The 24,677-nt window shown below is 44.4% G+C and overlaps 1 protein-coding gene across 4 annotated transcripts in view; it reads left to right on the forward strand.

The window, feature by feature from the left end:
* Positions 1-24,677, forward strand: part of LAMA3 (laminin subunit alpha 3) — a 273,500-nt gene that overhangs the window by 172,239 nt on the left and 76,584 nt on the right. For 2 of the 4 annotated variants that reach the window (XM_025365425.1, XM_025365424.1), the window contains exons 33-39: positions 2,669-2,813; positions 3,515-3,655; positions 6,460-6,621; positions 9,674-9,772; positions 12,798-12,881; positions 16,693-16,923; positions 21,881-21,994. In XM_025365425.1, coding sequence (XP_025221210.1) covers positions 2,669-2,813; positions 3,515-3,655; positions 6,460-6,621; positions 9,674-9,772; positions 12,798-12,881; positions 16,693-16,923; positions 21,881-21,994 — 976 coding nt within the window. Of the gene's footprint in view, positions 1-2,668; positions 2,814-3,514; positions 3,656-6,459; positions 6,622-9,673; positions 9,773-12,797; positions 12,882-16,692; positions 16,924-18,100; positions 18,477-21,880; positions 21,995-24,677 lie in introns of those variants that run through there. The other 2 variants (XM_025365426.1, XM_025365427.1) reach the window with 2 other exon arrangements.

A 24,677-nucleotide genomic window follows, 5' to 3' on the forward strand; every position in this document is an offset into this window, starting at 1 on the left:
GTCACAAGAAGAGAGCAGGTGTTATTAACCTGGGGCCAGGAACCCTCTTCTAGAGAATGCAAAATTGTGTGTATATGAGAGTGAGTCTTTCTGTGGGTTTAGTGGACACTTCTCTGAGAAGATGGCCCATAGTTTACCCAGCTTTCCAACAGAGTCTCTGATCCTCTCCCAAAGTTTACAATCTACTGCACTAGAGCCATCCACTTCAAGCAGAACATTTACACTCTGTACCTACATTGCTCTAAGTGTGGTTTTGAGGCTACTTCCTTATGGAATCATTTCTGCAGGGATCAGGCAGGGAGAGATGAGAGGGTTGGGGATGAAAGACGGAACTCGCCAGCAGGTCTTGCAAGTAATGCTGAGTTAGTCCTTTTAGGTGTGCCGGGTGGACAGAAAGGCACCGTCTGCTCCCCTTAGCCCATGTCACAGCTAGAATAGTAATGGCAAATACTTACATGTGTGCAAGCAACTACTCTAAGGTTTTTACATGTATTATTTAATCCTCACAACAATCCTGTGAAGTAGATATTGTTACCTCCTTTTTTACAGATGAAGAAACTTGGTTGTAAAGAGACCAATTTGCCCAAGGTCCAGTAAGTGGTAGAGTTGGGATTCAAAGTAGGTTACCTGGTTCCAAGTTTACGTTCTTAATCACATACAAAATCCTTTATAAGCAGATATTTGCCAAAGGGAAATAAGCAGATATTTGCCAAAGAGAAACTTAATGGAATATGAAGAGTCGTATTTAACTGTTTTAGGATGGTCTCTGGGGTAAGATATTTTCATAGGTATTCGGAGATAGATGATGGCCTACATTTGGTAGTAATTGAATAATAAAATGTTATTCCCTATATGCGAATAAAAACATATTTCTAATACTTCCCTTAGTCCCACAGAAAAGAATCAGTGTGTAGGTAGATCCCAGCTCTGAATGCAGCGCTTGGTTCTCCAAGGCTCGCAGCCGTTTCTCTTCCCCTCCTCGACCTCGAGTTCTGGGCTCTCCGGGCACGGCCATAGCCCCCTGCTCTTCCGCCTCTACTCAGCTGCTTGTGTTTTCTTTTCTTTTTTTTTTTTTTTTTTGAGACGGAGTCTTGCTCTGTCGCCCAGGCTGGAGTGCAGTGGCCGGATCTCAGCTCACTGCAAGCTCCGCCTCCCGGGTTCACGCCATTCTCCTGCCTCAGCCTCCTGAGTAGCTGGGACTACAGGCGTCCGCCACATCGCCCGGCTAGTTTTTTGTTATTTTTTTTTTTTTTAGTAGAGACGGGGTTTCACCATGTTAGCCAGGATGGTCTCGATCTCCTGACCTCATGATCCACCCGTCTCGGCCTCCCAAAGTGCTGGGATTACAGGCTTGAGCCACCGCGCCCGGCCTGCTTGTGTTTTCTTGTCTGCCCGGTGCTTCAGTCAAAAGGACCTGCAGATGGATGAGGGTGGATGACTCAAAGTGACCCCCCCACCCCACACTGTGCTTTCCTCTGAGCTCTGGCCCTTGCAGGTGACAACGGACGTTAAGATCCACTCTGTCACCGAAGCAGGGACATTGGGAGTCTTCCTTGCCTTCCCTTCTTTCCTCTACTCCTCATCCAGAATATTACAATATTCCCAGAAACCTCACCCCAAAATATTCCCAGAAACCTCACCTCAAAATAGTTTGGGAGCCCATCCATCCTCCCCACCTGGAAACCTTTGCCCTAGGTCAGCCCTAGTCTCTATTCTGACCTGACAGCCTGCTGCTGCTGCTGCCGCTGGAACTCACCCTCTGGGCTCCATCCTTCACACACGTCCAGCGACACTCTCTCCTCCTCAACAGCTTTTCATGACAGTGTTCCCCTGCTTGTAACTTGCCATGTGCCAGGCACTGGGCTGAAATTTTGCTTGCACTGCCTCACAGGTTCCCAGCAATGCCAGGAGGCAGCAGCTACCTTGTTCTGTCCCTCACAGATATGAAAAGCAGGCTTTGGGAAGTTAAAGAACTTGCTAAGATGGTGTGTCTCATATGGTCAGAACTGGATTAGAACTGAAGCCTTGCATGGACAGGTCTCAACTACTGTGCTCTGCTGCCATGGGACAGTGTCCAGCCCCTCTGTCCTGATGATCTGACACCACCTACCTCCTCAGGCCATGGGGAAGCATTCCCTGCCTGGACATCCGCCCCAGCAGCACCATGCTTGTGTTGTTTCCTGTACACACTGAGTGATCTCCCGCTCTGTTCCTTCTGTCTGGAATGCCCATCTCAACTCCTACCCCGTGACTCTGCCCTTTAAAGCTCAAGTCAGGAGTCACTTACCCCAAGGAAACTTGTGACTGGATCACCTGCTACTCCTCTGAACATCAGTTAGACTCTGTGTGTATATTGTCATCATTTCCACTTATGGGCCATCTGCGGGAGCCCTCCAGGCTCAGGGGCCACGTCCATCCATGCACCCTCAACACGTAGTGCTAAGCCTCACCCATCTACGATGGTCATCCATGACCATCCACAATGGCCAATGACCTACTTTCTGTTAGTGCCTTTTATCTGCCTCTCTCCATTCTGCCTTGGACTATAAGCAGGCGTTGTATCTATTTAATTGGCTTTGCACACCAACTACTTCACTGTAGTCTAAGTGAGCCCTTAAAACTGTGTGTACAAAGATGATGATTTTTGCTTCCCTTACTTTGTATACAGATGCAAGCCCAGAATCACAGGGCGGCAGTGTGACCGATGTGCTTCCGGGTTTTACCGATTCCCTGAGTGTGTTCCCTGCAATTGCAACCGAGATGGGACTGAGCCAGGAGTGTGTGACCCAGGGACCGGGGCTTGCCTCTGCAAGGTAAGAGAGATGGTGCAATATCAGAGACGCCAGCTGCCAGTCAGCGGGGAAGGGCTTCATGTTGAGTCAACATAGAAGAGTATGTGGGAAATGGGACTAACCCAGAAGAGATGTTGATAGTGTGTGTAGCGTTTTGTAGTCATGATCTTATTTTACAGAAATAGTTAGGAGGCAAGATCCCATTTATCTTTTGGAGAGGTCACAGACCGCCTTAGAATCTGATGACAGATATAGACCCTTTCCAGAAAATCAACACAAATTTTATCTACAGTTTCCATGAGGTTCATAGGTTCCCCTAAAACCCACTCCTGAACCATGGACTCCAGGTGATTATCTCTGCTCCAAGGGGTTCCACCAGGTTGTAGGAGACCTTCCAATTCCCAGGGGATGTGTTAAGGTGGTGGTGAGTGAGATGAATTGGTCTCCCTATCCTGTGAACCATACAGTGCTGTTTCTCTACTTGCAAGATGCCCCAGGGGCATTTTATGAAATTTAGGGAATTCTCTCTTCCATTTGTGTGTGGTATAAAAGTTTAAACAATTAACATGGGATGAAAGCTTAATAATTAACGTCTCTTTTAATGTTTTGCTCACATCCTCATCCTAACATCTTGTGTTGGTATTTAATTTGTGCAAGTAGCTAATTGCAACTAGGGAAATTTTGGAAGAAGTGATCTCTTACTTCATGTTTTGCTTCAATAGGAAAATGTAGAAGGCACAGAGTGTAATGTGTGTCGAGAAGGCTCATTCCATTTGGACCCAGCCAATCCCAAGGGTTGTACCAGCTGTTTCTGTTTTGGAGTAAATAATCAATGTCACAGCTCACATAAGCGAAGGGCTAAGGTATGCATTGACAGGAAGTGCTGGGGAACATGTTGTACATGGATTTGTTAAATGGTAAGTGTTGCCCTCGCCGCTCCTTGGTCTGCAGCATTTTAAAATTCTTGTTTCCTGAATTCATTGGGTGTTTGCTCAAATATCATGTACTCAGAGGGGCTTTCCTTCACCACTCCCTATAAAATAGCCCACCTTGGACACTCTTGCTGACCTTACCCTTGTCTTCCCCACAGCAGTCATCACTCCCTAACATATTTAACATTTTGTTTAAAAATTTGTTTATTGCCCTTCTTCTTCTGTCCCTAGAGTGTGAGTTCCCTGATACACCCCTAGTGCCTAGAATAGGATCTGGGACATAACAGATGCCCAGTAAATCTCATTAAATAAATAGCGTTTGTCATTTTCCCCCTTACAAGAAAACCCTGTTTCTATACTCACAACACTCTAACACCAAATGTGTGGGGTTTTTTTCCATACCAAAAATTCTCTGACTCTCCCAGACACTCCCGGGGTGTCCTGCAATTCAATTCACTTCTGACACTCTCTACCTGGAGGTGGCATCAGACTGTACAGGCTAAGGGCTCAGTTCTTCCAGACTGCCCCCACTTCAGATGCCAGTTGCAAGTCCCAGGCCACCAGTACTTCTCTAGTGTTTTGCTACAAGTCGGGGGTACCCACAGCCCCCTCCTCATGTTTGTAATCTGCTGTAATGGCTCCCAGAATTCAGGATATACTTTCCTTCCTGTTGCTCTTTATTATAAAGAATATGATAAAGGATACAGAGCAGCAGCCAGGTGAACAGGTGCATAGGGTGAAGTCCAGAGGGTTCCAGGCATGGGAGTTAGGGTGCACCACCCTCCTGGCATGCAGATGTGTTTACCCACCCAGGAGCTCTCCCAAACCACCGTTTAGGGTTTTTTTTTTTTTTTTGATGGCTCTTTCATGTAGGCGTGATTGATTAAATCATTAGCTATTGATAATTAACTCAATCTCTAGTCCCTCTCCCTTCCTCAGAGGTTGGGGGTAGGGCTGAAAGTCCCAACCCTCTCATCCTACCTTGGTCTTCCTGGCTACAAGCCCCCATCCTGAAGCTACCCAGAGGACCCAGCCACCACTTATCTCATTAGCACACAAAGAGACACTATTACCACATCAGAGAGTCCAAGGGTCTTAGAAGCTCTGGCCTCAGGAATTGTGGACTAAGCCCAAATATTATGGCAAAAGATGCTCCTGTCACCCCTGTCATTCAGGAAATTACAAGGGTTTTAGGAACTCTGTGCCAGAAACTGGTAGTAATAGCCAAATTGATATTTCTCATTGTGTCTCATTATGTCACAATATCACACCCCTCATTTCTCATTTTTGCTTCTTTCTGTTTTGCTTTCCTTCTCACCTATTTTATCGTATCTTTTCTTTGGCTACTTTTTTTTTTTTTTTTTTTTTTTTTGAGACAGGGTCTCTGTTGCCTAGGCTGGAGTGTAGTGGTGTGATCACAGCTCATTGCAACCTTTGCTTCCAGGGCTCAAGCAATCTTCCTGCCTCAGCCTCCTGAGTAGCTGGGACTACAGGCATGCACCACCACACCTGGTTAATTTTTGCATTTTTTGTAGAGTCGGGGTTTTGCCATGCTGCCCAGGCTGGTCTCAAACTCCTGGGCTCAAGCAGTCCTCCCACCTTGGCCTCCCACAGCGCTGGGATTACAGGTGTGAGCCACCGCACCCAGCCTTCTTTGGGCATTTTTAAAATTAACTCAATGAAACTAAAACTTTTCTTGCTTTCATTATTCCATGAACCAGTAACCTCTTGCTTGCCTTCTTTGTGTGAGTCATGTCTTATATCCAACAAGTATTCAAAAACAGATTTTTTTTTTTTTTGAGATGGAGTCTCGCTCAGTCACCCAGGCTGGAGTGCAGTGGCATGATCTTGGCTCACTGCAACCTCTGCCTCCCAGGTTCAAGTGATTCTTCTGCCTCAGCCTCCTGGGTAGCTGGAATTACAGGCATGCCCCACCACGCCCGGCTAATTTTTGTATTTAATAGAGACAAGGTTTCACCATGTTGGCCAGGCAGGTCTTAAACTCCTGACCTCAGGTGATCCGCCCACCTTGGCCTCCCAAAGTGCTGTGATTACAGATGTGACCCACCACGCCTGGCCCCCAAACAACTATTTTATATATTTTACTGCCTGCCTATTTCATATCTTTTACTGCCTGTCTCCTAAATGGAGTGCAGCTAGTAATTGGAAAAAAAAAAAACAAAAAACTTTGTAAATCTGCTCTGAAGTCTCTTCTCCCCGGGGAACCAGAAAGCATTAATCCAACCCTATGCTTGGTCAGTTCTTTCTTTTTTTTACCTCAAAATTAACTGGCTTCCTTTGTGACCAGGAAACGATTTAATTTTGATGCTCCATTTAAAGAAAAATAATAATAGCAAGCCACTGAATTCCACATCACATTTTTCTTTATAAGGAGCTTGCCATTAAATGCACCACGGTCCTAGTTTTTATTCATACACTTATTTCTTTATTATTCAAACACTCATTGATCACCTACTAAATGTCAAGAACCAGGATGTGTGCTGGGTTACAAAGATAAATCCCACATACGTAAGGCCACTGCCTTCCCAGAACTCCCAGTGGCAATGGGTGAGACGGGGCTCCGGCTTAGGAGGGCAGGTGCAGGAGGAGAGGCATGAAGGAGGCCTCTGAGGCAAGGAGGCTGCCCGTGAAGCTTTCTGTATACATCATGCAGCCATCACCAGGGATGCCACGACCAAGACGTTTTCATCCCTTGCTTCTCTCCCTCTTTCCAGTTTGTGGATATGCTGGGCTGGCGCCTGGAGACGGCAGACAGAATGGACATCCCCGTCTCATTCAACCCGGGCAGCAACAGCATGGTGGCGGATCTCCAGGAGCTGCCCGCAACTGTCCACAGCGCGTCCTGGGTCGCACCCACGTCCTACCTGGGGGACAAGGTAATGATGTCCTGCTGTTCTTCTGGGCCCTCAGTGGCCCTCTACTATTGCTGTGTGAGCATCATTTCCTGGAAGTCTGGAAGGAAGCATCCAGCAGTTCAGGTTACTAACATGCCAGAAATGAGCTGAACTAAAAATGAAGAAGAGACCTTGCCTCCTGCTGTGAGGGGCTGAGCAGGCACCCACTGCGCCCCACCCTTGCCATGCATGAGCTACCAGCAAAGGAAATCACCCACAACGTTTGTCTCAGTTTTTACCTAATGCCAAAGAATTTTCTTCTAGGGAAATAACCATTTAAATAATATTTATTGCAAATGGGACATGCATGCTTTTCAATGCCAGTGCTGAGAATTCTTTATTTTAAGGCAGAAGAAAGCCTCTTTGTTAGGAAAACAAAAGCTGACAAGTGACTCACTAGCTTATTAAAAGAAACGCAGGATCTGGTGGCAGTTCGACTTTCCTAAGGAGAATCGCACTAGTTTCACGCTCCTCAGGAGCTTACAAACCACTTGGTCTTCCTTTGCTGCATGAGTTATTATGCCAGAGGCTGGCCACCTCCACACGTTTTATGAGGACAGAAACGCAGGCCTCATGTGGCAACACCATCAGGTGACATATGTTTCTTAGCAAGGGTGGAACTTGCTAACGGGTGGATTTCACAGGGCCCGCCTCAGGGGATGCCATATTCTCACATTAGGAGGACTAAAATATTAGGGCCTCGGCCTGAGGTCTCTAACTTTGTCTTCTGGGTGAAGGACTGTGGGTTTTGACATCTGAGTGTGGGAAATATTGCCTCTCTCCTATGATCCCACTACTCTCTCACTGAATACTCCTCTTTACTGCTATATGATGGGCCCATGTGTTGTCTATTGTCATGTAACAAATTACTCCAACACCTTGCAGCTTAAAGCAATAATAATTATCTTGGATGAAGAATTCAGGAGGGGATGGCCCAGAGTCTTCTGAGGTTACTGTCAAGATGTCAGCCAGGGCTGTAATTCCCTGGGACTGGAGCATCTGCTTCCAAGCTCACTCACATGGCTGTTAGCAGGCCTCTGCTTCTGGCTAGCTGTGGGCTGGAAGCCTCCGTTTCTCATCACACGAGACCCTCCATAGGCTACCTGAGGGTCTTCATGACATGACAGCTGGTTTCCCCCAAAGCAACTTATGGGGGATGGGTAAGGGGGTTAGGTGGGGGGGGGGAGAGAGAGAGAGAGAGAGAGAGAGAGAGAGAGACAGAGAGAGAGAGAGAGAGAGAGAGAACGAGAGCACTAGCTCGGGACAGAAGCTGCAGTGTTTTTGTAACCTAAATTTCAGAACTGCCATGCCCTCACTTCTCCTTTATTCTATTCATTAGCAGTGAGTCACTAAGCCCAGCCCACACTCAAGGGGAGGACAATTTGGTGGCTCATGCCTCTAATCCCAGCACTTTGGGAGGCTGAGACAGGCGGATCATCTGAGGTCAGGAGTTTGAGACCAGCCTAGCTAACATGGTGAAACACCTGGTTTTACTAAAAATACAAAAATTAGCTGGGCATGGCGGCGGGTGCCTGTAGTCCCAGCTACTCAGGAGGCTGAGGCAGGAGAATCATTTGAACCTGGGAGGCGGAGGTTGCAGTGAGCCGAGATCTCACCACTGCACTCCAGCCTGGGTGACAGAGCGAGACTCCGTCTCAAAAAAAAACAAAACAAAGAGGAGGAGGGGGAATTAAGCCCCACCCCTTGAAGGCAGGAGTGCAAAGAATTTGAGGCCATGTTTTAAAAATCACTTTAAGCCCATCAGAGAAGCAATGCTTAATCACAATAATAATTTAAGACATTGCCTTGGAATACTTCCAGGCTTGGAAATCAAAGCTCTGTAAGGCTTTGTCAGGTTACAGACTCTAGGGAAAAGCTTCTGTTGAATGGGATCCTAGAAGAACGTGGCTTCGTTCCCCTGCCTCCTCTAAGTTGTTGGCATTTTCCTGTAGGTTATTTTGTTCTGTCTAATCAGAGGTGATCTTGCCTGTGATTTTCATCCTTCTGTCACTTCTTCCTTCTTGACTATGTTTTACTGTAAGGGTGGGAAGTGTCAGGACCCAAGGTGTGAAGTAGCTGTCAGAAAACTGTTACCATTCACTCCATGTCCCCACCACCATCATGCTGCTTGAGTGACACAGAGGTCTGTGCACCTGCTGGAGTTGTCAGCCGTGGCTACTGTACCCAGCAGAACTCACAATAATTTGGGAAACGTTCACCATCTGCTTTCAGGAGAATTGTTTTTGGAGAAAATTTATTTTTAGAGGTTCATTTTGTGACTGATAGATATTATCCAGTTCTCTCAGTTAAAAAAGAAACCAATGGCCTAGATTTCTTAGAATAGTTGTGGATTAAATAAACATTTTGGTTTAGTAATCATCTAGAAAAAAAGGAACATGACTATTATTTCCTTCTTTCCTCCCTTCCTTCCTTTCTTCCTTCCTTCCTTCCCTCTCCACTCCACTCCTCTCCTCTCCTCTCCTCTCCTCTCCTTTCCTTTCTTATAGGGTATTGCTCTGTTGCCCAAGCTGCAGTGAACTGGTACAATAATAACTCACTGCAGCCTCAAACTCCTGGGCTCAAGCAATCTTTCCACCTTAGCTTCCTGAGTAACTGGGACTGCAGGCGTACACCACCACACCTGGCTAATTTTTAAATTTTTTTGTAGATTCAGGGTCTTGCTATATTGCCCAGGCTGGTCCCTAACTCCTGACCTCAAGTGATCCTTCTGCCTCGGCTTCCCAAAGTGCTGGGATTATAGCTACTACACCCAGCCTTATTTTTCTTTTTAATAAAGGTATCTTCTTGCTTGTAAAACTCAATCATGTTCATGCTAAACATTTCAGATGACATTAAAAATAGCATAAAGTAGAAAAAATACCATCCTCAACCCCACCCCCTAGATACAACCCTTGTTAACAGGTCGAGTGTGTTTCTTTCCACGCTTTGTGTGCCTAAGTGCTTTTCATGTGGGTTGATGTTGACATTGTTTCTTTTAATGCTTGTGCTATTGATACTATTAATTCCGTTTTAGGTTTCTTCATATGGTGGCTACCTCACTTACCAAGCCAAGTCCTTCGGCTTGCCTAGCGACATGGTTCTTCTGGAAAAGAAGCCGGATGTACAGCTCACTGTAGGTATCAGAGCATGACCTAAGTGGCAGGAAGTGGCGGTTGCAGTTGGTGCTGATCTAAATTTAGGACATCTTGATATGTGGCCTACACAAAGTTTAGATTAAATAATTTCCAATATTTGTAGAAACTAAATGACAGTTGAGAGCATGTAGCATCTTTTCAGGATCCTGCTTCCTCTGACCAAATGGTTTCTGTCTTCTCTGCCTCCAAAATACTTAACTGTATTTTGCTTTTGCCTCTCACAAGTTACTGCCTCATGTTAAACTTTTTTTTTTTTACTTTTTAAATTTTTGTAGAGATAGGATCTCACTGTGTTGCCCAGGCTGGAGTTGAACTCCTGGCCTCAAGCAATCCTCCTGCCTTGGCCTCCCCAAGCACTGGGGTTATAGGCGCACACCACCATGGCCAGCTAATTTTTTAATTTTAATTTTTGTAGAGATAGGATCTCACTATGTTGCCCAGGCTGGCCTCAAACTCCTAGGCTCAAGGAATTCTCCCTGCTCAGCCTCCCAAAGCTCTGGGATTACTGGCATGAGCCACATGTCCAGCCACATATTACGTATTTTTTATGTTTCTATCTTTCAATTTGGTTTCATAAATGTCTTTGAATCCTTCCCATGGGGCAAGATCATGTCATTGGACTCTGTAAAGGACAGGTGACCCCTTTTCTCAAAAGGAGGGGAGATTAGAGAAATATGCCAGGAACTCCAATCCACTGAACGGTAACTGTTGGAGGAGAGTCCAAACGGGGCCCTCTCAGTGCTGGGCTCTGGGTAGGGGGAATGGGAGTCATGTGGTCTGAGAAGCCCTTAGAAGACTCTGTGGTTCATTTTGAGCTAAGTCTTTAAGAATGGGCATAAGAAGAGAAGTGCCCTTCCAGGGGCAGGGACTAAGGCTAACAGGACTCGGGAGTGGTACAGGGCAGGAGGCTGTGCTCATGGATGACCAGTCCAATGGCGTTGTATCATCAGTGTGTGCAGAGTTGTTGAAAACAAGTCTGGAACAGTTTGATGCTATAACAGGGTTTTTGTTTTGTTTTTTTTTTTTTTTGAGATGGGAGTGCAGTGGCATGATCTCAGCTCACTGCAAAGTCTGCCTCCCTGGTTCAAGCAATTCTCCTGCCTCAGCCTCCTGAGTAGCTGGGATTATAGGCATGGGCTACCATGCCCGGCTAATTTTTGTGTTTTCTGTAGAGATGGGGTTTCACCATGTTGGCCAGGGTGGTCTCAAACTCCCGATCTCAAGTAGTCCACCCACCATTGAAGGAATGTTTGTTTTTTGAGAAAGGAAGTAACAATATCCACACATGATATGCCTGGCACACAACCCAGTGTGGCAGTCTAGAAAATTCCTTGAGGGCAAGGGTAGTATCACATCCTACTTTGAATTCCCCACAACGCAGGGCGTAATACCCTAAACATAGCGTAGGGTGCCATTGCCTGAAGTTGGCTCCATTTCTGGTTTATGGGGTGTGATTAATGTGATGTAATGATAGCTTCGGGAAGGGTTTTCTCATGTCATGCACTGTGTACAGGGACCAGCAAGTCACACACACCTCATCACAGCATATTCTTGGTAGATATTTGTGTTCAGGCACTACTGCGTTTTGTTTGGTTTCTACTGGTATGCAAATCTACTGAACTGTTTTAAAAACTTCAAGGAACCTTTGCAGAATGTCTTGAAGATAAAGCAGCAAAGATTTTAGAGTTATAGTCTAAGGAAAAATAGCCACACAGTAAAAACACAGTCACAGCAGTGCTGTATTTAAGTTTCATGTTTTCGCAGAGCATCTTGTAGTTCAGGCCACACCTATTTTTTTACTGCCAAAGTTTATTATGCAAACCATTGGAATTCACTGAAAGGTAATGACCAAATTTTCTGTTTAATTTTACCTTCAAACATGGAAAATAATTTAGGCTCACGAAACATTTTCCCTGCTGCTTTGTTCTAATCCACCGTAATTAAGAGCCTCTAGGGCATGTTTCTTAGATTAAGGTTTCAAATGATATGTGATCCCAGGTAATGGCCTTCTTTCTGAAATACCAGCCCTAGTGAAATACCAAACCCAGTGAAATGCCAAACCCCTTTAGGGTTTGATGCTACAGCAGAAAAGCTGGGACATGTGTGGGTTTTTGCAGTAGGGTTGCTGATGGTAGGGTGCTGATGCAGTAGGGTGCTGGCCACTGCACCCTGCCCTGTTAAGATGCACATGTGAGCCACCATAATGTCGTGGGCTGGAGGCTGAGAGCGAGTGAGGCTGGGTCCCACAGGCGGAGGCAGCAGGGGAACTTCTTGCTCCACAGGCCAGCCTGCAGCTCCCTGCTTGGGCCAACCCTCTGCCCTCCCTGCTCTCCTCAGTAACCCACCCACCAAAGCACTTTCTTCCCACCACAGGCTGGTTTGGTGGGCAGTAATGAAAACAGCACTTCCTGCATTGACTGCAAGACATAGTTAAAGAAAATTTTCTTTTTCTGCCAGGTGCGGTGGCCCACACCTGTAATCCCAGCACTGTGGGAGGCCAAGGCAGGTGGATCACTTGAGGTCAGGAGTTTGATACCAGCCTGGCCAATGTGGTGAAACTACTAAAAATACAAAAATAAGTAGGGTGTAGTGGTGAGCACCTGTAATCCTAGCTACTAGGGAGGCTAAGGCAGGAGAATCTATTGAACCCGGGTGGCAGAGGTTGCAGTGAGCCAAAGTTGTACCATTTCACTCCAGCCTGGGCAAGAAGTGAGATTCCGTCCCCGCCAAAAAAAAAAAAAAAAAAAAAAAGGAAATTCCATCTTTTTAAGCTATTTTTGGCCAAGGCAATTTTCCGGATTTCCCATTTGTGAAAAGACACCTATAATTATTCTGTTTCCATGTCACTAATGTTTTTATTAAAAATAGTTAATTCTGAGCTTTTTTTTTTTAAAGTCAGGTATGTCATATGATGTAGACCATAGAAATGTTTTCTTAGATCAGTTACACATCTTGAAAGATCCCAGTGAAGGCACTAACACATTCATGATTTTCTTTAAACAGGGTCAGCACATGTCCGTCATCTATGAGGAGACAAACACCCCACGGCCAGACCGGCTGCATCACGGGCGAGTGCAGGTGGTCGAGGTAAAGGAAGAGCAACCATGGGATGGTCCTTTCTGTTTTATGACTTAATTATTTCAGACAATCATGATTTTCACTCATTTTAAGAATTTTAAAATATGGATTCTATTTATATAAATATAAGTTTATATATACAGGTTGAGCATCCTTAATCTGAAAATCCAAAATCCAAAATGCTCCAAAACGCAAAATATTTTGAGCACCAACATGACCCTCAAAGGAAATGCTCATTGGAGCCTTTCAGCTTTCAGATTTTCAGATTAGAAATTCTCAGCGGGTAAATACAATGCAAATGTTCCAAAAAAAAAAAAAAAATTCTGAAATTTGGATCACTTCTGGTCACAAACATTTCGGAGAAGAGATACCCAACTTGTATAGATTCGAAACATGAATTACATAAAATGTGGAGTGATTGATGCTCATGCGGCTTTCTTGGTTCCATCTGTCCAGCCCTTTTATACTTTCTCTCCCATTTCACAATTAATTATCCTTGTCTTAAAAACCCCGTGAATCAGCCTGGGCAACATGGCGAAACTCTACCTGCACGAAAGCAAAATTCAGGGCATGGTGGGGTGTGCCTGTAATCCCAGCTACTTGGGAAGCTGAGGTGGGAGGATCGCTGGAGCCCAGGAGGTTGAAGCTGCAGTGAACCATGATCATGCCACTGCACTCCAGCCTGGGCAACGGAGTGAGACCCTGTCTCAAACAAACAAAAAACCTGTGAGCTTGTAAATGCTGTGACATAGCTCCCTGTCATCCTCAGGTCTCCCTCAGTGCCTGAGACCTGTTTAATGTTCAACATATGCTTAGGATGAATGAATAGAAAAGCTATGAAAATGTTTTATATCCAAAGAAATAAGAGTAATACTAGCAAAATAAAGGAAAGCTCATCAGATCATAAAACATTTTGTTATACTTATTTGGTTACAACTATTCCTAAAAACTAGTGTTCCATTTATATTATTAAATATGTCCAGTACCTCTAGGTGAAACTTTTTGAGTACTTTGAACTTGAAGACATATTTTAATGTTTCTGAAAAGGTACATCTATACAATGGAATACTATCTGGCAATAAAAGAAACAAAATATTGACACTTACTACAAGACACCAAAGAAATATCATATTGCATGATGCTATTTATGTGAGACAGGTGATATCAGTAAAATGATAGAGAATCTCTAAAAATTCTGTCCTCCATAAAAGCAATGAGAGAACTGGCAAAAAGGGGAAAAAAAGGTCAGAATCAACGTTTTCAGAACTCTGGAAATTACTCAAAGCCTTGCAGCCATCTGGAAATGGCACACAATGTATAAAGATGCAATTTGTACCATAGTAGCATACAAGAGAAGAGGAGGGAATGATACTAATAGAAACAAAGTTTTTGTATACTGTTGAAATTAAGCTGGCATTTATATAAATTGTCCAGCATGGACACATGCATAGAGACAGAATGTAGACTAGTGGTTGCCTGGGTTTGAGGGTGGGAATGGGTAGTGACTACAAACTGACACAAGGGTTCTTTTTAAGGTCATAGAAATGTTCTAAAATTACATTATGATGATGATTACATGCTTCCGTAAATTTATTACAAATTATACACTTAAAATGAGGGAATATTATTGTATGTAAATTATTCCTTAAGTTGCTAAAATATAAATTAAAATTATATAAGCATCATATTTGTATGTTAGTAATAGCTACCATTTGCTAGGCACTGTGCTGAACACTTTATATATATTGTATCATTTAATTTACCTTAATTATAACGATAGCCTCAAGACATTAGGTATTACTGTGCCTATTTAAGAGATGTAAAAACTGAGTTCAACAAGGGCAACAAAATATAAAGGTTAAAAAGGCAGGCTTGGCCGGGCGCGGTGGCTCAAGCCTGTAATCCCAGCACTTTGGGAGGCCGAGACGGGCGGATCACGAGGTGAGATCGAGACCATCCTGGCTAACACGGTGAAACCCTGTCCCTACTAAAAAATACAAAAAACTAGCCAGGCGAGGTGGTGGGCGCCTGTAGTCCCAGCTATTCGGGAGGCTGAGGCGGGAGAATGGCGTGAACCCGGAAGGCGGAGCTTGCAGTGAGTTGAGATCCGGCCACTGCACTCCAGCCTGGGCGACAGAGCGAGACTCTGTCTCAAAAAAAAAAAAAAAAAAAAAAAAAAAAGGCAGGCTTTTGGAGGCCGAACGTAGCACTTTGGGAGGCTGAGGTGGGCGGATCACGAGGTCAGGAGATCGAGACCATCCTGGCTAACACCGTGAAACCCCGTCTCTACTAAAAATACAAAAAATTAGCTGGGCGTGGTGGCACACGCCTGTAGTCAGGAGTTCAAGACCAGCCTGGCCAACATGGCAAAACCTCATCTCTACCAAAAATATATTTAAAAAAAAATTAGGTCAGGTGCAGTGGCTCACACGTGTAATCACTGCACTCTGGGAGGCCAAGGCAGGCAGATCATGAGGTCAGGAGTTAGAGGACCAGCTTGGCCAACAAAATGAAACCCTGTCTCTACTAAAAATACAAAAATCAGCCGCGTGTAGTGGCGCGTGGCTATAATCCCAGCTACTCGGGAGGCTAAGGCAGGAGAATCACTTGAATCCAGGAGGCAGAGGTTGCAGTGAGCTGAGATCGCACCACTGCACTCCAGCCTGGGTGACAGAGCAAGACTCTGTCTCAAAAAAAAAAAAAAATTACCAAACTGAACATAACAAGTGTCGACAAGAGTGTGGCAAAATTGCGACCCTTTGACCCTTTTGGTGGGAATGTGAAATGGTGCATCCACTGTGCAAACACTATGGAAGTTCCTCAGAAAATTAAAAGTAGGATTACCATATGCTCCAGCAGTCCCACTTCTGGATATATATCTAAAATAACTAAAAACAGGATCTTGACAAGATATTTGCACATTCATGTTCATTGCAGCGTTATTCACAATAGCCAAGAAGCAACCAAATGTCCATCAACAGATGAATAGACAAAGAAAAGTGTGGTACATATAGATTTATACAATGGAACATTATTCCCCCTTAAAAAAGAAGGAAATTTCATCATAGGCTACAATATAGATGAACCTTGAGAACCTTATGCTAAGTGAAATAAGCCAGTCACAAAAGGACAAATACTTCATGATTCCACTTATATGAGTTATCTGAAATAGTCAATTCTTAGCAACAGAAATTAGAATAGCGGTTGCCAGGGGCTGGGGAGGGGAAAAAGGGAATTGTTCAATGGGTACGGGGTTTCCCTTTTGCAAGCTGGGTAAGTTCTAGAGATCTGTTGTGCAATGTTGTGCTTATAGTTAACAATACTGTACAGTTAAAAATGGTTAAGATGGTAAATTTCATGTTGTGTGTTTTTTACCACAATAAAAGTTAAAATAAAATAATATAAATGTTCGTGCAAGAAAAGATTGTATTTTCTGTCACCGTTGTGTCCGTTTAATGAATGACCTGAGCTGTGTGACTCACTTGGTTTCCATATGCCTTCCTTCCCTGTTTCTCACTCACCTTATGTTTGCACAAACAAAAGCACATTTAAAGACAAGTGTGACACTGGGAATTTTATTTCATTTTATTGCCCCTTATTCCCTGCCTTCATTTTTTTCCCTTCCTTCATGGGAATAACCCAGGACATCTGACTTCTAAATGTAAATTCTCCAGGAGACAGGTATTTCCCCATCTTATTTCATTTCTCCCTATGCATTTTAAGTGTCTTTTCTTTGATTCATTTGGGGCGTCTGCCTCTAAGGAACCCCTGGAAGTGAGCCTGCCTAAGGAAGACCCTGCCTTTCTGTTTCCATGTGTAGGGAAACTTCAGACATGCCAGCAGCCGTGCCCCGGTGTCTAGGGAGGAGCTGATGACAGTGCTGTCTAGACTGGCAGATATGCGCATCCAAGGCCTCTACTTCACAGAGACTCAAAGGCTCACCCTGAGTGAGGTGGGGCTAGAGGAAGCCTCTGACACAGGAAGTGGACGCATAGCATATGCTGTGGAAATGTGTGCCTGCCCCCCTGCCTACACTGGCGACTCTTGTCAGGTAGGAAGTTTTCCCATCCACAACATTCCGGTAGGGAACTCCTGTGGCTGTTGTTTTTGGCTGCTGTCCAGCACTGCGGGATGGTTTAGGGCCCTCTGTCTATTGTTTCTCTGTTCAAGTTTCTGCAGGGCTTATCTTATATCTTACCTAGACTCCCTTCAGGAATTAAATGTGAAAAAGACATCATCAGTGTCTCAGAATTCATAGGAAATCTACAGGAGTTCAATAGATGCTGAGGGTTAGAGAAATCCAGAGTAGGAAAATAATATACTCTAGTTTCAAATAGCTAGAAGGAGGGTATTGACTATTCCCGACACAAAGAAATGATCAATGTTTGAGATGATGGATATGCTAATTACCTTATCTGACCACTAAACGTTGTATGTGTCACACCATCACTATGTACTCCATAAGTATTTATCATTATTATTTATCAATTTTTAAAACAAAATATTTTTAAAATGAAAGAGCTCACCAGTTAGTATTTGAGCCCCTGCTTTCCCAATAACTGACCTTATACCTTTTTCTAATCCGAAGCCTCCCTCCACCCCAGTCTCAACCCCCCAGTAGAGTTGAATTCCAGAGAATATCCTGGATTTCTTAGAGGACATTATGTTCTGGCTTGCAGCAGGACTCTCATTGTTTGAGGTCCAGTCAACCAGAGCTGTCTTCAGATGATTAAAATGTGCCATAAAATGAAATTATTTAATTTCTCTAGCTATAAATATGCCTTTTCTTAAAGATCAGGGCGAAAGCACAATGTTAGCACAATTAGTAAAAGTAGCAAACACTGTCATTCTGTGTATTCCATACGTCCGTAAGTACGTAGGCTTAACAAAACCTTCCACTTTCTTTCCTCGCCCCCTGGTAGCCGAAAACCCCAAGGTGATCTGCACATACGAGTTTCCACTTTTTAAACCTGCAAAAACAAATCTGACCTGCCGTGGTCTTCTGGGGACTCCCAAGTTGTAATATTTAGCCCACAGGTTGCCTACATTCTTCCCCTTCCTCCATCTCTTTTCTAGCCTGATTAAAATTGATAGCCCGAGGGAAAGAGAGGGACTCTGGATTTCTACCCTCCTACCCAGGGCGTGTTCCCTGCCCGTGACTCAGCCTGTGATTTAGGGCGTCTGCAGGGTGAGGTGGGTGGAAGGTGGTGCCCGCCCCACCTCACGGGAATTACAGAGCGGTGCACTTACCTGCGGGACTGTTATGTGCACTCTGGCACAGGCTGACTCATGTGTGAAGTTTAAAGGTGGGGCGCTTGCCGCAGACAGCCTTCCTTACCTGAGTCAGGCAGGCCCGGGCACTGAGCAGGAAGGGCAGGTATAAGAGGAAGAGGCAGAGGTTCGTGCGCAGCCAGCGGACGCCCAGGAACCAGGATGCCTCCAGCAGTGAGGTGGTCAGCCCGCAGCGTGGGATGGCTGTGGATCTTTGGGGCAGCCCTGGGGCAATGTCTGGGCTACAGTTCACAGCAGCAAAGGGTGCCATTTCTTCAGCCTCCCGGTCAAAGTCAACTGCAAGCAAGTTATGTGGAGTTTAGACCCAACCAGGTAACATCCTTTTAAGTTTTGGTTTGGGATGGGGAAGAGTTTCCAGCTTTGTGACATTTTAAGTTACAGTTATGGTGACTAATGAGTAAATGGGTGGACTGAGGAGGGGCTGATGGCCTCCCAGTCACCTTGACTGGCAGTGTTTATTACAGTGCCTGACAGTTTGCTCTCCTGAGCTATTAACCGCAAACCCTGTTAACATCAGCCCACCTGGAAATGCTGAGACAGTTAAGAGCTTGAATATTTGCGGGATGTTAATATACGATGAAACTTTATGCCCTTTAGAGACCAACCATCCCAAGCCTCAGAACAAAAGAGACCAATGCCTATAGCTTTCCAAATGCTACTTGGAAGAAAATTTACCCACGGGGGAAAAAAATGAGAGCGTGAAATGCAATGCTTAAGAAAAGTGATCAAAGTTCGCATAATTCCTCAAAGACATGCTTCCATTTACCAGGCAGGAAACATCAATAAATTCTGCTCTCTTTAAACTTCCTGGATACTACATGTATTCTTACAGAGAAATAGATCCTATGGCTACAGATATAGCCCTGGAAACTGGATTAGGGACATAATCTTATCATTATATAATTTGTATTACAAAATTTACCGGAAAACTTAACATAAAACATCATCATGTTAACTAGTTATAAAACCCCTTTATTGAAATAATGTATGAGAACACATTCATTTTCATTTAAAAGTGAGTGTTCAATATGATCTGAATACTTGAACTGATTTTTTTGTAGAGTGTGGTTTTGCTTGCTTTATAAGAGGTGAAAAAATGATTCTATTTTAGTAACTGACAAATCCTCAGAGAGTCACATGATATGTAACTCTTGCAGAGTGTATTTTCTGCTTGTAATCAAAAGCAAATTAAGATGGGTGGTTTAGTTTTAATCAGGATAGACTATACTCCCCCAAAGTGTGTTTAATTAAGGCTTCTACTCAGGCATGTTGTCATAAACTAACCAGATCTATCTGCTTATTTGAATAACTTGCTCTTTACCAAATGTGATTATTTTGTAAGCAGGTAATGTGATATACACCGATAATTATAAGTTACTTGCCACTTATTAGGACAGATTGTATAATAGATACAGTGACACCATCATTGGCTGCATTTCGTTCACATGTAAATCTCAGTTGTGCTTTCAGCAAAAGAACATTCCTTTCATACTTTGATTCTCCTTTAGACAAGCCTATTCGTATAACAACATAATCTATTTATTTGCAATGTACTCTTTGCCCTAAACATGGTTCCTAATAGCCTAAAGGAACATTATATTGGAAACTATGGTCTTATTGTGCATGATCTGTATTCATTGGTAATTTTGGAAGGGGCTGTAGCAACACCTGGGAGATTGTACTCCCGGAGCACATGAGGCTTCTGCCTCTCTCTCCTGTCAGGTGGCTTCTTTCTTTCTTCCACTGGACCAGGTAGAGACCTTTATGGCCATGAATGAATAAGAATGGACTGTCCACTTCAAGATTTCCTTTGAGTATAGTTTCTGAGTTTTACAGACATATGTGCTATTTAAAGAAGCTTTAATAAAAGGCTATCCTTTATCTTGAAATAATTTTCCTGATGCTTTCAAGATAGGATATATAGGAGATCAGAGAAACAAATTAGGGACAATATCTGATTTCAGTATTTATTTATTTATTAGACCGGATTTCACTTTTGTTGCCCAGGCTGGAGTGTGGTGGCGCAATCGTGGCTCACTGCAACCTCCACCTCCCAGGCTCAAGCAATCCTCCCACCTCAGCCTCCCTAGTAGCTGGGACTATAGGCATGTGCCACCATGCCCGGCTAATTGTATTTTTTGGTAGAGATGAGGTTTCACCACGTTGCCCAGGCTGATCTCGAACTCCTGGGTTCAAGTGATCCACCCGCCTCAGCCTCCCAAAGTGCTGGGATTACAGGCTTGAGCCACCACAACCAGCCAATATCTGATTTTAATCTGTGCACTGACTTGCTCTGCCAAAATAAAGGATAATGTCTATAATTTCCTTTAAAGACAAATCTAAATAATTTTAATGGCTGGTATAAGAAGAATTGCTGGCCGGGCGCGGTGGCTCAAGCCTGTAATCCCAGCACTTTGGGAGGCCGAGACGGGCGGATCACGAGGTCAGGAGATCGAGACCATCCTGGCTAACACGGTGAAACCCCGTCTCTACTAAAAAAATACAAAAAACTAGCCGGGCGAGGTGGCGGGCGCCTGTAGTCCCAGCTACTCGGGAGGCTGAGGCAGGAGAATGGCGGGAACCCGGGAGGCGGAGCTTGCAGTGAGCTGAGACCCGGCCACAGCACTCCAGCCTGGGCGACAGAGCGAGACTCCATCTCAAAAAAAAAAAAAAAAAAAAAAGAAGAAGAATTGCTTTTTTTTTTCTATTGGAGGGATTCTTAACTAGAATCCTTTAAAAAAAGATATTACTTCATGAAAAGAAAATTGTAATTCTTTTCATCCAGATGAAAATGCGTAACTGTATTATACTGGAGAGAGATAATATACAGGGGTTAGAAATAGTCAAATCAAGATTGAATGAGGAAACAAGACCAACCCAAGGAGAGTCCCTCAGGCTGAGCCTCTGTGTGTTCAGTGTGGACCAGATGTTTGTGAGCAGTCCTGTATGGCAACCTCATGCACACTCCCCTCCCCGGCTTCTCTGTTGCCCATGGACCAGTGAGTGGCAATGAAGTGACTCCCCTAATTGTGGCATGATTGTCTAAATCTCAGTGAAGACTCCTATTCCCCCCAGCCCACTCCTCCTCCTATACTGCCCTGCCACCAGCCCAAACCCACACTTGGGAAAGAAAATGGCTACCCAAAGATAATTTGGACTTGAAATGATTTGCTTAGATGTCCTCCCCTCTAAGGACGATTCTCTTTATTCGTCCATTTCCACCTTCTCCACCTGCCCTCAAAACAGTTGTTGTGAGAAGAGAGGAGCCCCTTCTCACCCCCCACCTCCACATGTGCCCTATCCCTCATTTCCCCACCATGCGTCTCACACTCCCACCAGGGCATGAAAACCAAACAGCTTGAGAGAAAAACAAGTGGACGTGACAGGTGGTTGAAATTAAAAATATTCACACTGACTGAAGGAAAGAAGGTTTGAAAAACAAATGGTTCAGCTGGGCTCAGTGGTGCATGTGCCTGTGGTTCCAGCTACGTTGGAGGCTGAGGCAGGAGGATTGCTTGAGCCCAGGAGCCCGAGACTCCAGTGTGCTGTGATCACACCTGTGAATAGTCACTACACTCCAGCCTGGGCAGCATAGTGAGACCCTGTCTCTAAAAAATAAAAATGATGTGAATGCTTCACAGTGAGAGGTGTCACGTGCTTTGGATAGTAATTGTTTTCTGTCTTTGTACTGATTAAACACTTTGTTTGAAAAATAGGGTTGTAGCCCTGGATATTATCGGGATCACAAAGGCTTGTATACCGGACGGTGTGTTCCCTGCAATTGCAACGGACATTCAAATCGATGCCAGGATGGCTCAGGCATATGTGTTGTGAGTAAATTGACACTTTAATGCTATCAGCAGGCAATCTGTTTCTCCTCCATTCCCCTCTACTATGCCCGAAGACATCAACATCACATCTCCTGCCAAACCCTAAATAGAGGTCGCTGTGTGAATATACGAGGCTCCATTATCAGGCTGAATTATTTTACATTTCATTTTTTCCTCCATTTTAACATGCACCATTAAAAGGGTGCTGCTATCTGAGCAATTAAGTTACATTTTAGCTTCTAAATCTCTCCTTCATGAAATGATAGTAATGGGTGGACCTCGGAAGTTAATTCTTGCCAGGACATAACTAATCCAAGCCATTACTTTGGGTCCCAATTTTGTTGGGGTGGCAGGAAGTTATAGGAGTGGGGCTTGATGCTGTCAGATGACCAGTAACTCAAGAAAGCAGCCAGGGAGAAGGGGATTTGAGGAGGGCTTAAGGCTTATAAGAAATCAGTCCAACATTAACTGGGCGCGGTGGCAGGTCCTGTAATCCCAGCTACTCGGGAGACTGAGGCAGGAGAATTGCTTGAACCCCGGAGGCAGAGGTTGCACTGAGCCGAGATTGTGCCACTGCACTCCAGCCTGGGCAACAAGAACAAAACTCCGTCCGCCTCCACACCAAAACAACAACAACAACAAACAGAAATCAGTCCAACACAAGTCCAACACAAGCTTCACTATTGCCAAGACAGAGTGGGGCTTGGAGAAGACAGGTGAGGGAGGTTGTGGGGAAGAGAAAGTGCTGATCGCCCCTCCTGTCCTCACAGCATCCTCCACCTGCCTGTTCCCTGTATTGACTATATTTTCTCATGGCCTCAAGACTGTCTTGGATGACTACAACATATCCACTGGAAAATTATCTTATTTTGGAATATTTTATAAAATTCTTCTACCTAAAATTAGTTTCTTAGGAAATTTTTCTTATGCATCCTGAAGCAGAACCTTTTTTATTCTGCTTTTTTCATCCCTTTCATTAGAGTTCTCGTTGGTAACCAGGGCCTCCCCAGTGAGGAAAGTGGACAGTGAAAAGGAGAGAGCGTACTCCAGGAATACAGGACTTCAGTTGTGTGTGCACTTTTGGAAATGCACTCCTCTGGCACAAATTTTCTCTGCATTGTGTAATGCAACTAGAGTGTGTTTCAAGTATGAGTTCCTAGACCGTATGAAGCTCGTTCACCATGGCCCAGGGAACTGCTTCCTCTGCAAGATGGGACAGGCTAGAACAGGAAATTGTTGTGAAGAACCACTTGATAGAATATTTTGTTGGACTGTAACCTTATAAGTTCAAAAAGAGTAAAAGGTATTGGTAAATACTGTTTTCCAGCTCGTTATTATTCCTGTAGAATAGTTCATGTTTGATATTGCATGTTTTGTGTAACACAGGTAGATGCTTTAATTAAGAATAAATATGTTGGCTGGGCGCGGTGGCTCACGCCTGTAATCCAAGCACTTTGGGAGGCCGAGGCAGGCAAATCACGAGGTCAGGAGTTCAAGACCGTCCTGGCTAACACAGTGAAATCCTGTCTCTACTAAAAAATACAAAAAAATTAGCCGGGCGTGGTGGCAGGTGCCTGTAGTCCCAGCTACTCAGGAGACTGAGGCAGGAGAGTGGCATGAACCCAGGAGGCGGAGCTTGCAGTGAGCCAAGATGGTGACACTGCACTCCAGCCTGGGCGACAGAGCAAGACTCCGTCTCAAAACAAACAAACAAACAAACAAAAACAACAAAAAAAGAATAAGTGTGTTATTGGTGAACCATTGCTAGATGTCAAGCCCATGTTATGAAAACTGCCAAAGAACAAAGGGAGGTTTTTGGTTTTTGTTGTTTTTTTTTGTAGTCACCCACTGAAAGGAAAACTCGTGAGAGTCATAATTCGTATTTTAATCAAACAAGATTTTCTTTCCCATTTTCTTTTTTTTTGTAGTTTTGTCTTCGCTTGTCCCTAATGGCCATGTGGCCACCAGAGACTCTTCATTCAGGAAATCCTCACTGAGCATTTGCTAGTATGGCAGGTACTCAGCTAAGTGCTGGAGTTAAAATCATCAGACCTAATCCCTACACTCACGAGGCTTGCTGTCTAGTAGGGGATGTGTACGTGTGTACACACTCACACGCACACACAACTATATATAGTTAAGTCCGTGTCTGTGCTCAGCTAACAGCTACATGGCAAGTCCTGAGTGCTGATGCTACCCTGAATTGTGTGCCCTGCATGGAAGCCGAGAATGCATCCCTCATTCTCAAAGAACAGTAATGAGGAAATATCAAATGGGCCTTCTGGCTGATTTCACTGCAAATTGACCTCCACCTCTCAAGGTTCAAAGTAAATGTCTAACATCAGGGACCTTCACCCAGGTGTAAATCTTCAAGTCAAGTCGTTTCAACAATAGACTCTGAAGTTTGAAAAGATAAGTAGTCCAACTTTTTGCTGGTACAGCAGTAGGTGTCCAGTGTCAAGGGCAGGAGTAGCAGGTGATGCGGGTGCCACCGTCTAGAGAGACCTACAATGACGGCCTCCTGCTATATGTTGAGACCCCTGTCTCTCCCTCTTCTCATTGCCCTAATTTCTCCCCATATTTTCTCCTCTCCCCCCAATTCCCCTTGCTGTCTACTGTCCCTGTCACGCCTTATTTTCCTCTCCATTCCCATTTCCCTCCCCTTTTCTCTTTGTCTTCTTTC

This window comes from Theropithecus gelada, chromosome 18 (genome assembly GCF_003255815.1).
Source record: "Theropithecus gelada isolate Dixy chromosome 18, Tgel_1.0, whole genome shotgun sequence".
NCBI classification, from domain to species: Eukaryota; Metazoa; Chordata; class Mammalia; order Primates; family Cercopithecidae; genus Theropithecus; species Theropithecus gelada.